The sequence below is a fragment of the Lolium rigidum genome, chromosome 3 (genome assembly GCF_022539505.1).
Source record: "Lolium rigidum isolate FL_2022 chromosome 3, APGP_CSIRO_Lrig_0.1, whole genome shotgun sequence".
Taxonomy (NCBI): Eukaryota; Viridiplantae; Streptophyta; class Magnoliopsida; order Poales; family Poaceae; genus Lolium; species Lolium rigidum.
The window spans coordinates 121,415,968-121,430,538 of record NC_061510.1 but is presented as its reverse complement, the minus strand read 5'-3'; the positions used below and the strand labels follow the sequence as shown (position 1 = coordinate 121,430,538).

Here is a 14,571-nt window from a genome sequence, read left to right as displayed (position 1 = left end):
TGCTCTGTCCTTGATCAATAGCTCATATGTGGTTTGCTGGGCTTTGAACAAGAATGCAAAATTTTCTACCAAAATTGTAATGTAAGTGGCTTCAAAAGGACTTGGCCGGTACTAATTATAAATTTATAAGTGGAGGATTTGGTCTGCCAAACTTCCTCCCAAGATCAAGATTTACATGTGGCAATTGTTTCAAAATGTCGTTTTGACCAGAGATAATATTAAGATTTACAAATTATGTGGTTATGCAGCACGAGTTTCTATATACATCTCATCAAGTAACAAACAATCACACTAGTCTCTATGACTATGAGGAGTACACAGACCTTCAGGATGTACATCAAAAGATAGCAATTAATAAACATGTGATGTGCCTCCAAAAGGCCAAAAGGGAGAATGATAGAATCTCTGCAGCGTTGCTTCTCCTATGTACCTGGCAAAAAACTTCACTGCCACAGATCAACTGTCTTGGCATGATGTTCTCGAGGAGAGAAAGGAAGTACAGTTGACTATTCCATCATTTTCTCCATGCAAGAACATTACCACAAGACCTGGATCCGCGCATAACCTGTAAAACATCAAGCGTTCACAAATTTCTCTGAGGAATCAGCTATTCGCTCCAGCTATCCTCGTCATCGTCATCAGCAACAGCCTGCTTTCACAAGAAAGAACATATCAACATCGTGCTGCTGCGTACGATAATGCTATGATCAGCTGAAGTTTGTGGCAAGATGTACACGGGATAAATTCGAGATGATCAACCTGGCGAATCGCATTGGCCCTCTCCAGAATCGCAGCCACTTGTAAGTTTGTTCTCGGACCGCCCATCACATTCGGTCTCTTTGCTACAACGGGCTTCAAGTTGATGGACTGTAAACAAAGCATGATTGTATTTATATATGTAGCTGAACGACGATAATGTTTGGGTGCATCTGTAAGGCTTACCTTGTTCTTTATCTGTTCCAACATCGTGTTCTTCTCATCTGAAAGCTTTCTTGGAGGCTGGACCAAAGTTGGAGCCTTTCTTAGCTAAAATCACGAAAAGAAAAAAAATGTCAATATGGTCAGGTGAAGACGTTAAAGCATTTTATAAATAATCCAATCATGAAAGTAGTTATACCATGCTTCTATCATGAGAAATAACTTGAAGCAGAGGATACTTAGGTGGTTCTGGCACTGGGTCAGAAGGTAACTTTGCTAGTTCTTGTTCTAATGCTGAAGAGAACTCCCTGGCCTTATCATCTGAACTACCGTGTTCTCCATCTTCCTGCTGTGCCGACAAGTCAGGGGTCTGAATATCATCCTTACAAGAAAGCACATTTGGTTTGTTTTCTTCTGAATCAGCAATTGTGTTGCTATCTCCAGCTGGTAGTTCCTTCTTCTTTTGATCAGATCTTTCATGCTCCACATTGGTCTTTTCTATTGGCAAAACAGTAGTTTGCATGCCATCGCAATCAGAAACTCCATCCCTAAGCTCTTGGGTTCGCGCTTTCTCCTGTTGCATTATTGGTTCTATATCTACAGCAAGTTCAGACCAAGCCTCCTCTGGAATTACTATAAGCTCAGGTAGCTGCAAAGCGTTCAGACTGTCGCCTTCAACTGAAGCAACATCTGTCACGCTCTTGACTTCTGGAGCAGAAAATAGATTAAAAGAGCGCACATCAGACTCCTGGCATCCTTCTTGGAGATGACCTTCTTGAGAATCCCTGTCAAGAAACGGGTTTGTCAGAATCTCATCAGAAACTTCTGGCTGGGCCATTTCCTTCTGCGAAGTAAAGCTGTTATGCAGGCTTTTTTCCTTGAGCTTTCCAGGCTCTTCATGTGTTTCAACACCTGCAGAGTTACTATCACTTTCCTTGTGCTTCACTGGAGGCCTCGGTGGTTTCCCAAGTTTTGCAAATAAAGATGTGGATCCTGTCTGAAGCTTGGTCGCTCGCCACTGCATTGGCGGAAGAGGTGGAAGTGGAGGTGCATGTTCAGTATCTTCAGAAGAACGATTTTCTTGTAGAATTCCGTGAGATGTTTGAGCAGGAAATACATCTAATGACTGCCGCATTGCACCACTAAGCATCCAATCAAAACTTGAAATGTTCGGTAGCGGCACATGTCTCGAGTCAGGAGCCATTCGATCTGCAAAATATTCAGTGTTGCATGCATTCGGTGGTTCCTGATTTAATTCATGTATTTGCTCTGTGTTAATAGTCAGGTCTGGACCCGCAGTCATCGAGGATGAGCTGCATAACTGCAGTTTCTCATTTTGGCCTACAACTTCACGGCAGCTGAGAACAGTGTCCGGTGCAAAACTAGTTTCTGGGTGTAGATAACACTGTACATTATCTGGCACGGCAACCTCACTGCTGATTGCTGACTCAGGTACATCTTGAGGTAGTTCAGTTTCCGTGATCGTTTCCAGCAATGTGATATGCTCTGTTTCAGGGATGTAGTTGTCTGTGCCTTCACTTACTATCACATCGCCTCCGTCTTCACTTGCTATGGCATCATCTGCGTCTGTGGGGGTAAATGGAGTTACTTGTAAAGGATCATCAGACTGCTTGGATGAAACCGGCGAGGGGACCATATCCTCTCCTATATACTCTTCTGTTTCATCATCTGATGCATATTCATCGGATTCACTGCATTCCTTGGCGTCTTCCTCATTCACATTCTCTTCGCAAATGCAGGCTTCTTTCAACTCTTCACTCATATTAGATGCATTTTCAGATAGAACTTCGGCATGTATATCCTCAGTCTGCTCTTGAATAAGCTCCGGTGCATGATCTAGCATGCCAAAGCATGAATCATCATCAAGAGCAGCACCAGCACATCCTTCTTTTTCCTGGGCACTCGGTGATGTGATGCCTGTCAAGTGGACATGGGTTTGCTGAAACACATCTTCATCAGGTACTGAATCTTGAGGACTCTCTGTAGGTGGAACATCAAGGTCAGACTCTTCTGGCTGCAATTCTGTTGAACCAACATCATCTTGATGTGAATCAGAAGAAATGCTTTGCCTGAAACTCCCACCCTTAATTTCAACAGGAGAGTGAGGCATTTCTCGACACCTAACATCGAATACCTCACTATTTGCTTCGTAGTCATACAAATCGGTATCTTGAGTGCCATCACACTTCAGCTCAAGTAGCTCCTTCGCCATGTTCCGAAGGGAATCAGAGAAGGGATCATGCCTCTTGGAGACTTTCCTGGGCAAAATGCCAACTTTTGAAGCAAACAGCTCCATGCCTTCGACGCACCTCTTGCTCGCCATTTTCTTGAAGGTAATAGATGAAATGTTGTTCGCCTTGGCCTTTTTAGTAGTGTCAACTGTACCATCGGGTGTAGCATCACCGATTATACTATTAGCATTGAACTCGGTAGCTAATTCTCTTATGTCAGGCTCTGAAACAAGGACATCCCCGGCGAGCAATTCCTCCAAGGAATGTGTCCTCTCGTGCTCGCAAGAAACCGGCTTTTCCTGTTCAAACAATTCCTCCAACGAGCTAGTCCTCTCATGTTCACCAGCAACAGGTTTGGCATGCGGTACGTTGACAGAGACATCTTTGTCATAGTGATCAGCCACATCTTCATCTTCTGAGCCAACATCTGAAGAGTAAGGCATCGGCGAGTCCTCCTCCTTAATGAAGGTACTGGACCTGGAGACCGCAGCACCGTGAGCATCAGACCGCATCTTGCCTGACGATGCCGATGTAAAGGTGCGTTGTCCATGGTCCTTGTGCTCAGAGTCTGTCTCCAGTTCAGATCCCATTGTGGTGAGTGCATCTACATAGACGTCAGTTTCAGAGTTGTACCCCTTGCTGCTTCCTGCTGACCGGTCTTCAGAACAACTTGACGGTGTTTCTTCGGAACTTGTCCTGATCTTGTGAAATGTAGTGAAGTTGCTATCCTTTCCTTCTCCAATGCTGCTGGAGGTGTCCACCATGATGTCTCTCTCTTCAGCGTTTGTATCAGGCGAGTCGCTGAAAGATACCTGCGTCTCTGATTGATCCATGGAGAAGGTTTTCTCCTCTGGTGAAGCCTTTTCATAAAGATCCTGCATCAGCGGTCTGAAGCTTCGGAACAGAGACCCGTTTAGTTGTCGGTACTTCAGTCGTTGCCGCCTTGTCGGGGCCTCATCTAAAACTTCGCTGGATAAATTGGACTTGAATCTACACAAAGAAATGATCAGTTTTGTAGAAGGAAAAAATAATAATAATAAGTTAACACTTAACACAATATTTTAGGTCATGAAGGTCCGTACTTGGAGTCATCATTGGCTCCATCGGGAGGTCTGAAAATCTCAGCATTCTGCAGGTTAGGCCTGATTTCCTGCAAAGGGAATAAAATAAGGTAAGAGTCATTTTCTACAGAAGTGGGTCGAATTAAAGTGCACGGACAGAAAAGATATAAATAAATGAACAGAATTTGTACAAGAAAATTTCAGTCCAGACTGTTATCCGACTTACACTAGAACCTTCAGAATTCCTAAGTAGGGTGAAAATGCACGTATTTACAACTGAAAGAACTATATATGAACCACGTGTGATCACAGGACTAGAGTTGAACAATTTATTCATTACCATGGTTCTAATTGGTCTTCTTTCTGTTCTAATTCCTTCCTGCAGCATCCTAGCACATGCGGAATCCGTCTTGAAGAAGGCTGGGTCTGAGTATCTCTTCAAGCATGTTCCCTCGCCGCCGATATCATACCTGAAAGTCAAGCAAAATTACACGATCACAATTTCAAACACACCTACATCACTACACTATCTCCAACTCAACAAAAAACTGAGAAAAGGCAGGGCAACTAATCATACTTGTCAAGCATGAACAATCTTGGAGGCCCATGGCATTGCTTGATGGAATTCATGATGAAGCGAGGCGTGTCGCCTGTCGTCACAACCCCATGGTCCACCCTCGTGTTGGCATGCCAATCAACTCCTACAGAGCAACGGTTTTTTTTTCAGTGCAGAAAATAAAGAAACTACAAGTAGCCAAAGATACAGGTGCACAGAGGACAAGGAAGTTTGTGCCCTGTGCTGAACCTACCCCTGTTAGAAGCAACGTAGAGGTAATCTCTCTGGCAGATGTCTTTCTCCAGGAGTGGCAACTCTGCCTCCAGCTGCTGCACCCGGAGAACGAGCCCGTGGCCCCGTGCGGACGCGGTCATCACCTCATCATACAAACCGTGGAAGACCTCTGCAGCAAATCTGCACAGAGACAATGATACGATGGCATCATGGTCAAGACCTTGAGTTCTGAACTTTGAGTGCACCTCTCTACAGTTCTACTAGATTCTCACAGTTTGCCATTGCTTTACTGTGATGTACAATTCGACTAGTACGTTGAAAGAATCTTTGCCGCGAATGAATGGATGTGCTTACAGAATTTCTTCTCATAAGAAAAGGCAGTACCTTTTTCGATAAGGGGCGCGTTATTACTTAAAGTGTTTTAAGCATTACACCCAGCCTCTGCATAACTAGGATGCACACAGCCGTTTAGGAGTTCATAAAAGGCAGTACCTAGAATATTAATTAAATTAAATGCTAGCAGAAGGAGACTAAGATTGGACTAGTATATGTCCTAACATGTGGCTTAAGTGCAATTCAAGAACCTCTGAAAACATTAAAGCCAACATGAGTTTATAGCTGAATTGTACACTTGTGCTGGACCCCCTCCGCAACAAGAAAAACAAAATGAAACCTTAAGCTCATGACGAACAGAAATGCCAACAATCGTCCCCATCGATCTCAAGAAAAACTGAAGGGGAGAATTAGCTCAACAAACTCGACTGAAATGCAGCATGGTGGTCTTCCTAGGGGTCAAACTTTGTTTATTTTCAGAGCAGTATTGTATTGTCTTTGCTTGGAACTTCAGGCTACAGATAATAATAGTATCAAAGATTATTATTTTTTCTCTATCGCATGAATGCCGACAGAAGATTAAAAAAAATAGATGTCATAGTACAATGACAACGTAGTGCTCGATCACAACTCCCAGGGAAAAGAAAGTGCTCTCCGTTGTCGCCGAGCTAATGACAAGAACACCAACAACGCTTAGCCACCCGGAAGTCAAAGACGCTATAATACGTACATCAAATCAATCGCCTAGGAAAGAAAGAACCTGAAAACCTCCGAATTTGTTCATACGAGAAGCATTAGGTGATCTAAATTCTATATATCGCCATCCAGCACAACTAACCCAACAGAAAAGATGACGCAACAATCGAAGAAAATGTTTGAAGGAAAGGGAAAACTGAAAATCCGGGCTAACAGGGGCGGGGAGGAAGAAGCATGGAGGGATGACCGAGGACGTACTCTGCGAGGTCGCCGAGCTGGCGGAGGACGCCGACGAGGCCGGCCATGGCGACGCCATCGAGGACGGCCTCGGGGTCGCGCTGGTCGACCCCCTTGTAGAGCTCGGGGCCGCCGAGGGCGTACTCGTTGGCGACCGTGCGCCTTGACAGGGGCATTGCCCCTGATTGCTCCTCCTGTAGCTGCAACAATGGCAGCTTTTCTCTCTGGTCTGGCGGTGCGGTGCACCTTCCGATTGGGTGGCTATGGCAGGAAGCGCAGAGCTCTAGGGAGATTCTCGCTGCTGCCTTTACACTTTCGGATTGGTGCCGCTAAATGGAATGAAGACGTCTGGAAGGCTTGGTGTGGCCGTTGGCCGGTGTTCTTCGCGGGGGTTGTCTCGGTCTTGTTCTCGTGCTCACATAAGCAGAGAGAGAGAGAGGAAGAGAGGGAGCGCGATTACTGGTAATTATTCTCTCCTCAACGAGAGGGGCCCGCCTATACTCCCGGCGTAGTGCGTGTGAGATTGTTTATGAACAGCGAGTCAATGTTGCTTTGTACTCCTACTCCAATTGCACAACTTGTGACTTGTGACCCTGCACCTTTACTGCCCCGTGCGTGACTAGGAACGTAAAACCGAAAGATGGTTTCTAGATAAGGATGGCAATTCCCTCTTCTTAATGAAAAGGCAGAGCTCCTGCCGGTTGCTCCAAAAAAAAAGATAAGGATGGCAATTTACCTTACCGTTAAGTCGTAGGTAGGACACAAGTATAGCCGTGTAAGCAGCGGATATACCCAACCTTACTCATTTATAGTAACATATGGACCTATGCAGTGACATGCAGATCTTTCTTTGTGAACCTATGTTTAGTTGTCGTCCATTATCTGTGACTCGTCTATTTTTGTTGACTTGTGAGTTATGAGCGGGGGATTGTGGTTTCTAAATTTTTATAATTGTCTATACTCAACTATGGTTAAAATTTTATACCCGCAGCTACAGATATGGGTAGAATTTTATACCGACTATAAGGGTATATATGGTTGTGATACTGCTCTATCCTAGCCATTGCCATCCTTGTTTCTAATGTACTTTCCACCCGGTCTGCAAAGGTTGCCGCGGCAGTTTAACAGCCAAATCCCAAGGTTCCATGAACAGCTCTGTACTTGCACATAGTAAATCCAGCACGAACCAATCAAGACATCTAAATCCAAAACATCCAGGACGGTGAACAACCAAAACCAGCAACTCGATGCCTTTGGAATGTCACATGATCTCTCCAGTCCCTCGTTACACGACGAAAAACACCACTCACAAGCGCAGTACCCAACAAGATTCCGGTGCGATTTTGACAGCACAAAACGGTGCCCAGCTACACCGCCCTACATACAAGCGCCCAACCCTACTACAGCCTATCTGCAGCCCCGCACCAACCAGATAGTTGTAGGACCAGCATAGGTCGCACGAGCGTGCACAAACTGAGGATGAAATCGTTTGTTCAGCAACAAAAACATCCCCTATCCGACCACCTCCACTAGAAAAGCAAAATTCCAGGGCATGCACACATACACGTTCTTCGACTTCAAAGCTACTCATGGACGTGAGAATGGGAAGATACGCACCTAATTTGAGGGCCACGGAGGCAACAACAATCCCATAATTGCCAAATAGTAGAGGTACAATCCGGCTGCACGCCTCCCATTAAACAAAAAACAGGCCACCAAACCTACCGTCCACCACTAAAATACTGGTTCAACAATATGGCATCATGCAGGCAACTACTTGACGTGACACTCGTCATTTTGGCAATAATTTATTTCAGAATATACACCTCCGCGTTCATCTCTGACCAAAGATTAGAGGCAGGAGGAATATGATGATTTTCTCTTTGCTTTTAAGCGAGTGACCATGTCATCTAACTTCCTCCTACCTCTGTATAGATAGATAACAGATCATGAAGCCTACATAGGCCACGATACCAGACTTGACAACAACAATAACAGGGTCCGCACAAAAGACGTAGAGCCAAACCAGGTAGCAAAGGCTTTAACTTCTTCAACAAGTGAAGATGACTTCCAGGAAATACAGGGTTAGAACGCTAATACAGCAGCTTCAAAGCTTAGGGTGGGAAAAATCTTACAGCTACAGGTTTTTCGGATAGTTTGGGGATCCCATGAATCATCATCATTTTTTGGCGTATGATATAGCAATTGGGTTCTCTGGGCTCATCCTGAACCCCTGGAGTGCTTGCATCGCAACCATGGACTGGTTCTCGTCATCAAACTCCACAAAAGCAATGCCTGGCCTGGCCTCGATCATCCGAACCTCCCGGAAACCAGGGTACTGCTGGAACAGGACCTCCAGCATCATGCTCGACGTCTGGTCAGGACAGTTCTGGATGAAGAGGATATTGTTTGGTGGCTCTTGGGGAGGCTTGGCAGAACGAGAAGATTGATCACCCTGCACAAAGGTAGGCAAAGCAAACTAAATTACTAGTTCAAAAAGTAACTCAAAGTTGCATAATAGTTGAGCATATAAAATGATAATGTGGAAATAGTAAGTAGACTAACTAGTACTTGATTTTGTTTACAATATATCATCCGTGAAGGTGATGTTGCATCTTGAGGAAATAGGTTAATAGGAAGATATGATATCGTACTAACTACTCCCCAATTTAACCCACGTCATGGAAAGACAGTATGAGGCTTGTCATGACTAGGAACAGTTAAGACAGTTTGATATCTTTTGAGTTAGGTGAGGGAGATCAGTAAAGGCAGAGTTCTCAGGATACTGGTGAGCTAATATACCTAATTAAATATTGTGAACACAAGGTATCACAAGAGTATGATCAAACTCGCAGACACTTGGACAATATTCCAATTTAATGGGACAGACAACGATAGTTTCTTCATCATCCATGACTCAACTAGACCGACCAGCTGAATTAAGAGTAAATGTTGATGTAACATTTAGGTATGTAAATATATAATTCGTAAAGCCCCATAGACGTGTTAAATCTTTCAACAAGCCATTTCGACAGTGCTGGACAGAACAAACGACCTGCACATGTGTTGGATCCTGATGAGGAACCAAGTCCAGAGAGTAAGACCATGAAAAATAATTACCGAAGAAAACCGCCATATTCAATGGAATGTATATACTAGTGTCGTTTTAATGGGTATTGTTACACTTTGAAAAGGAAAGAAAATGGAGGCAAGAAGCCCAAAATAACCTGTGAAAATTGACAATTACAAACAAGCAAAGTACAGTATTCAAGAAAATTCTATGCTGAAGAACAGTGTATAGCTGCTTTCAAGCAGGGCCTAGTGAAACAGAACAGAATAAAATAAAAGGACCAACAGACCAACTTGCAGCTCAACAACTACGAACTGTTAGGGCCATATATTTTCAATGAAACATTTTGGTGAGGCCAGAACTTAAAGAAGTTAGCAATAATAAGAATGAAGTCTGAAGAGCTATCTAATGCTATGTTTGGATGCAGTGAATTAGATATGGAATTGAATTGGACTGGACTGGAAATTCCAAATCCAAGATGGAAATGAATTGACTACAATTCAAATTCTGTTGTTTGGGTGCGCTTAAAATTTGTTGTTGAAATCAAAGGGTCTACCTCAGTTCCAATTCATGTTTGGATGTACAAATCATGGAATTTGATGTTTTGTTGAGTTTAGACAATATAAACTTGTGTATTTCAAAAGCATATATGTATATCACAAGAAAATTCACGGCAACAAACATTAGCCTTGGACTTAGCCTTATTAATTGCTGAAAAAAAAAATACACCAGCCATGCATGTACTGTACAGAGAAGTACAAAAACAGAGAAATAGACATTGCCGGCTAAAACAGGTGAGGCCATCTGGGTAATTGTTGGGATCAGGCCGGCGGGGTGAGTGCGAGGGGAGAGGCCAGCGGGGCAAGGACCACCACCACTGCATCCCGCGCCGATTCCCAGCCCCCTGCTCGAGCAAGGGTTAGGGCAGAGCAACGTCGGGGATGACGGCGTTGCTGCTCATCGAGAGAAGGGCGGGGCGGGGATGCCGGAGTAGGAAGAGAGGGCGGAGGGCAAGGCGCGCCGACGGCGACTCGCAGGAGCTCGGGAGGCAGATTGATGGCTGCGAGGAGGACCTCAGGCGTGTTTCGGGAAGACGAAGCCTCGGCCTGGCCTCGTACCGATCCAGGTTTGCTCGCCACACAAATTCCAGGCTAATACAGAGCTCCCACGGGGCTGTAGAAAACTAGTCCTTGCGGGTATGGTGTGGAATTGCCTCCAGTTTCTACTTTCTAGTCCTTAATTCCAGACACACCCAAACGCCTAAATTAATGGCCCAAATTCCAATTCCCTAATTCTAGGCCTAATTCTGTGCAACCAAACACAACCTAATTGGAAATGTTTTGGGTGTAGTTTAATTTTGCTTACATGCAAATTTTAGAATACACCGTCAGCGTAATGGTAGTTCAAGTGACTAGATCATTCAGATGCTACAAGTGAAAATAATAGAAAAAAGGACAAGAGTGACAACAGAAACATATTTTTTACATAAAAAAAAGATTGGCATGAAGACAGGATTTTTCGTGGCAAGTACAAAATACTACATAGACAAATGCATCACTACAATTCACAAGGCACAATATGTAAAATTTTGCCATATAATGCCTATTGTTGCACAGACAATACAACAAACATTGGTTAAATAATAAGAAAAAAGTGTGGTTTTCAAAACGAGAACTTACAGTTCCATTGCTTGGTGCAACAGGAGCGTTAGGACCAGGTTGTTGCGCATCTTCAGTTCGTCGTTTTTTCTCAGCTGCTAAAAAAAGGAATAAGAGGTAAATGGAAAATATACAAATACACAATCGTTTACCACTCCAAACAGTAACTTGCTGAAAAAGCTCATATTATGCCCATTAAACTACCCAAGTAATCTCATTATAATTTTACATCGGTGCTTTTGACTAAGGTGGCATCGCCTGACAGATACAACTGTGCTTACATAGCATGAATGTCAGCAGTAAATGTTTTATATCAGAGATTAATAATTTAATATTCCCTGTCCCAAATTATTTGACTCGGTTTTGTCTAGATATATATGCATGTATCTAGCACTAAAACGTGTCTAGATACACTCTAGACATAGTTGAAACAATTAATTTAGGATGGAGGGAATGGTGGGCGGAAGCAGCAGCCTGCATTGTGGTTGATTCACCAAAAAGATTGACCACATCGAGATTTGGGGGGAGGAGAGGGTGGTGAGGTGGAAGGTTATTTTGTCTTATTTTCCTACCTTGGCAAATTGGAGATGACTTTTTTGTACCTAGGAACCGATAAATAAGTGGAGTTGCTGAAGTCATATTCAGTCAATTCATTAGTAGCATGCCATGCAGCAAAAGTCACCCAGGACAAGGGCAGAAGGGGCTATTTGCAACAATTTTAATAACTCTGGGTTCTAAGGAAAGAGGGCTAAATAAAATTCAGTCTAATCTCAGGGTGAGAAAAAAAATCAGTATAATCTCCATAGCACCTATTTAGTAGTTGAATACTCAAACAGTGCAGTCACTGATATTGGAAACAGAAAAGCGTGCTAGTGTGCACGCTGGTATTACAATTTCTTATCATTTTCGCTCCACTCCTGTACTAACCCAGCATATCCCTAAGGACCATAGACCCAAATATAAGATATGCAATTGTAATTACCTTTCTCCTCTTGCTTCTTCCTTTTCTCTTTAGGGGCATAAGAACCATCGGCTTTTGCAAAAACATCAGATTTTGTTTTTGCATATTGTACTACCTGTGCAAGGGAAGGGAAAGAAGTTGGACTCAGTCTAGGTATGTGACAGGGCAGCACTTTTAACACTGACATTTCTTATTTGTGTAGTGATGCACTGACTAGCTAAGAGAAAAGGCACATTTGCAATTAGGCAGTTAACCAATAAACAATAGATTCAAAAGGGAGTAACAGACTAGAGATCATGTGTTTCAGCATCTGGACATTCTCAAAGAGAATATGTTCACAGTATAATCTAAGCAACAAGTGTGTTAGCACAACAACACAAAGAACATACGTCTATATTCAAATCCACATTATTCCAGCAAACTAAATATTTTACTCAAAAACATTGTAAAAGTCAAAGGCTGCTAGGCTGTCTCTTTTAAAAGCATGTCTGGTTCATTAATGCTGTCTAATTCTGCTATAGCTAACCTTAGTCAAGTGACATACTTCTTGCGGCAACCTAAATCTCACCCTAAGTGTGCCAGTTAGGCAAACAACGAGTGTAGGACAACAAGGGTAAGCCTCTGCAGATTGCAAACGGAACACAAATGTTGTGCTAATGCAAATCTAGGCACTAGAGGAACACTTAACTGTCCCCTTAAGAATCAGAAATATGTTGCTTATCTCAGACAGAACATACCCACCATGCTTCTTATATGTACAGACGAAAACATGGAGAATAAAAGGTGAAAACAAGACAGCTGGAAACAATCAGCTAGAGCGAAAGATGATTCACCATGCTTTTGCCGTAAAAATCAAAATCCCGCAGGCCGCGGAAAGCATTGGTCGCAGATGTGATTTCGCTGAATGCCACCCACGCTTGCCCCCTCAGCTTGGGAGTCTTTAAGGCCACGATATCCAGTATCTTCCCATACTGCGAGCACAAGGCATAGAGTGACCTCTTCAACTCTGCAAGAACAATCAACACACATTATTACACCATGATGAAACGACAGAAATGGTGTCGCTACTGTATACTACAACCTAGCAACATGGAAGTATGGTTTATGCACATTATATTTGGACGAATAGGACCGCGTGCTCGGTTGGAACTGCTACATTTTTTGCGGATACAATCGAGTCTCCCTTCGAAGTTGTGACAAACAGTTTTGCAGGGAGAGCGAGTTTCCCAAGATTTGGGGCGCGCTCAGAACCTAACACGACTTTCAGCAAAAGCGTGAAACAAAGCAAAAATCTAACAGTTCAGGCAGCTCCGACGGAGAGGGCGTCGGAGAGTTCGCCGGACCCAGCAGCGAAGCGGAAACTAGCAACAGGCCGGATCGGGAGTCTAGGGTTTTGGGAAGGATTTAACCAGCGGGCGGGCGCGCTAAGCAGGCAGGTCAAAGAAGCCGTACCTTCTTTCTTGATCTTCTCCTCGAGGTTCCTGATGTATATGGTCTGGTTCGGGGGAACGTCGCCGGACAGCATGGCCACCGCCGCCGGAGACGAGGAGGAGGAGAGGGGATGCGAGCGCGAGACCTTTGCTGCTGTTTTCGGGCCGGGAAACACCTAACCGCGGTGCGCGATGTTTGGGTTTCTGATTTCTCGGCTCGCTCTTCCGCTTATCGCATCTGGATCGGGCCTCGAAGTCGGTACAAGAGGGTAGATGGGCTTTATGGATTTTATTGGCTCAGCCGTCATACAGGGGGGCTGCTCGCTACGGGGGGTGCTTCACACCCATCTGGTCGGTGGCTCACGAGCTACCGCACACCCCTGGCTGTTGGTGGGCTTGGCCCATTTTTGGTATTAGCGTATGTTTTGTGGCTTGCGTGGGTTCCGTACCGGTTCGAATGATTCGAATCGCTGGTACAGTACCGGCTTGGAAGTTTTCCGTAACTTTTCTTCCTCCATACTGTTTCATTTCGGCATGTACAGGTAGTGAACAAAAAATAACAACGACAATTGCAGTATTTCTACTGACCAAAGCAAACAATTCGTACTTGGTTAAAAAAATTCTAATTCGAAATTGCAGTAGAGATTAACAAAGGACGTAATTTGTCAAAATGTGATCATGGTGTACAAAAATTGTTCTGACTACTACATTGTAATACCGTTTAACACTAGGAGATCTAAATGTTGATTCTTTTTCCATGTGAATGTTCGATTCTAGGCATGAACAATTTTTCCTCATTGAACAAAAAAAATAAACAATGAACGGATTCTATCATCAATAGTTTCCCTCCTAGAACAAAAAGTTGAACAAACGGATTCTAGGCATGAACAATTTTTCCAGGCGAAGTACGACGTCGAGATGCACAGCACCGACAACCTCGTCGGCGGCCCCAACAGCCGGAACAGGGAAGGCCGCGCCTGCTGCAGGGCGTTCCGGCGCACCCTCGAGAACGTCATCCGCGGCCTCCGCAACGGCGCTCCAAGGCTGGAGATGCCGTCGTCGCCGCCGCCGTCTCCTCAATGGCAGCCGAGGAGGACGACGTACTCGTCCTCCTCGCACTCTTCCTCGGGACCGGCGCGATCGACGCCGTCCTCGTCGTACCGGT

General features: G+C 44.2%; 2 protein-coding genes across 3 annotated transcripts; both read right to left on the bottom strand.

Moving 5' to 3' along the window:
- Positions 1–250: 250 nt before the first annotated feature.
- Positions 251–4,884, bottom strand: LOC124698121 (protein SCAR2-like). The gene is made up of 7 exons (XM_047230643.1): positions 4,809–4,884; positions 4,572–4,701; positions 4,253–4,320; positions 1,118–4,160; positions 943–1,026; positions 760–867; positions 251–649 (listed from the first exon to the last, which is right to left on the bottom strand). The coding sequence occupies exons 1-7, from the start codon at positions 4,859–4,861 to the stop codon at positions 608–610; spliced, it is 3,528 nt and encodes a 1,175-aa protein (XP_047086599.1). The 5' UTR covers positions 4,862–4,884; the 3' UTR covers positions 251–607.
- Positions 4,885–8,302: 3,418 nt separating this feature from the next.
- LOC124698120 (U2 small nuclear ribonucleoprotein B''-like) lies at positions 8,303–13,556 on the bottom strand. 2 transcript variants are annotated; one of them, XM_047230641.1, is made up of 5 exons: positions 13,429–13,556; positions 12,810–12,982; positions 11,998–12,091; positions 11,037–11,113; positions 8,303–8,742 (listed from the first exon to the last, which is right to left on the bottom strand). In XM_047230641.1, exons 1-5 carry the CDS (start codon positions 13,499–13,501, stop codon positions 8,467–8,469), a joined length of 693 nt encoding a protein of 230 aa, XP_047086597.1. In that variant the 5' UTR covers positions 13,502–13,556; the 3' UTR covers positions 8,303–8,466. The 2 variants fall into 2 exon arrangements, with proteins under 2 accessions (XP_047086597.1, XP_047086598.1); XM_047230642.1 differs by having other exon boundaries at positions 11,037–11,110.
- Positions 13,557–14,571: the final 1,015 nt, after the last annotated feature.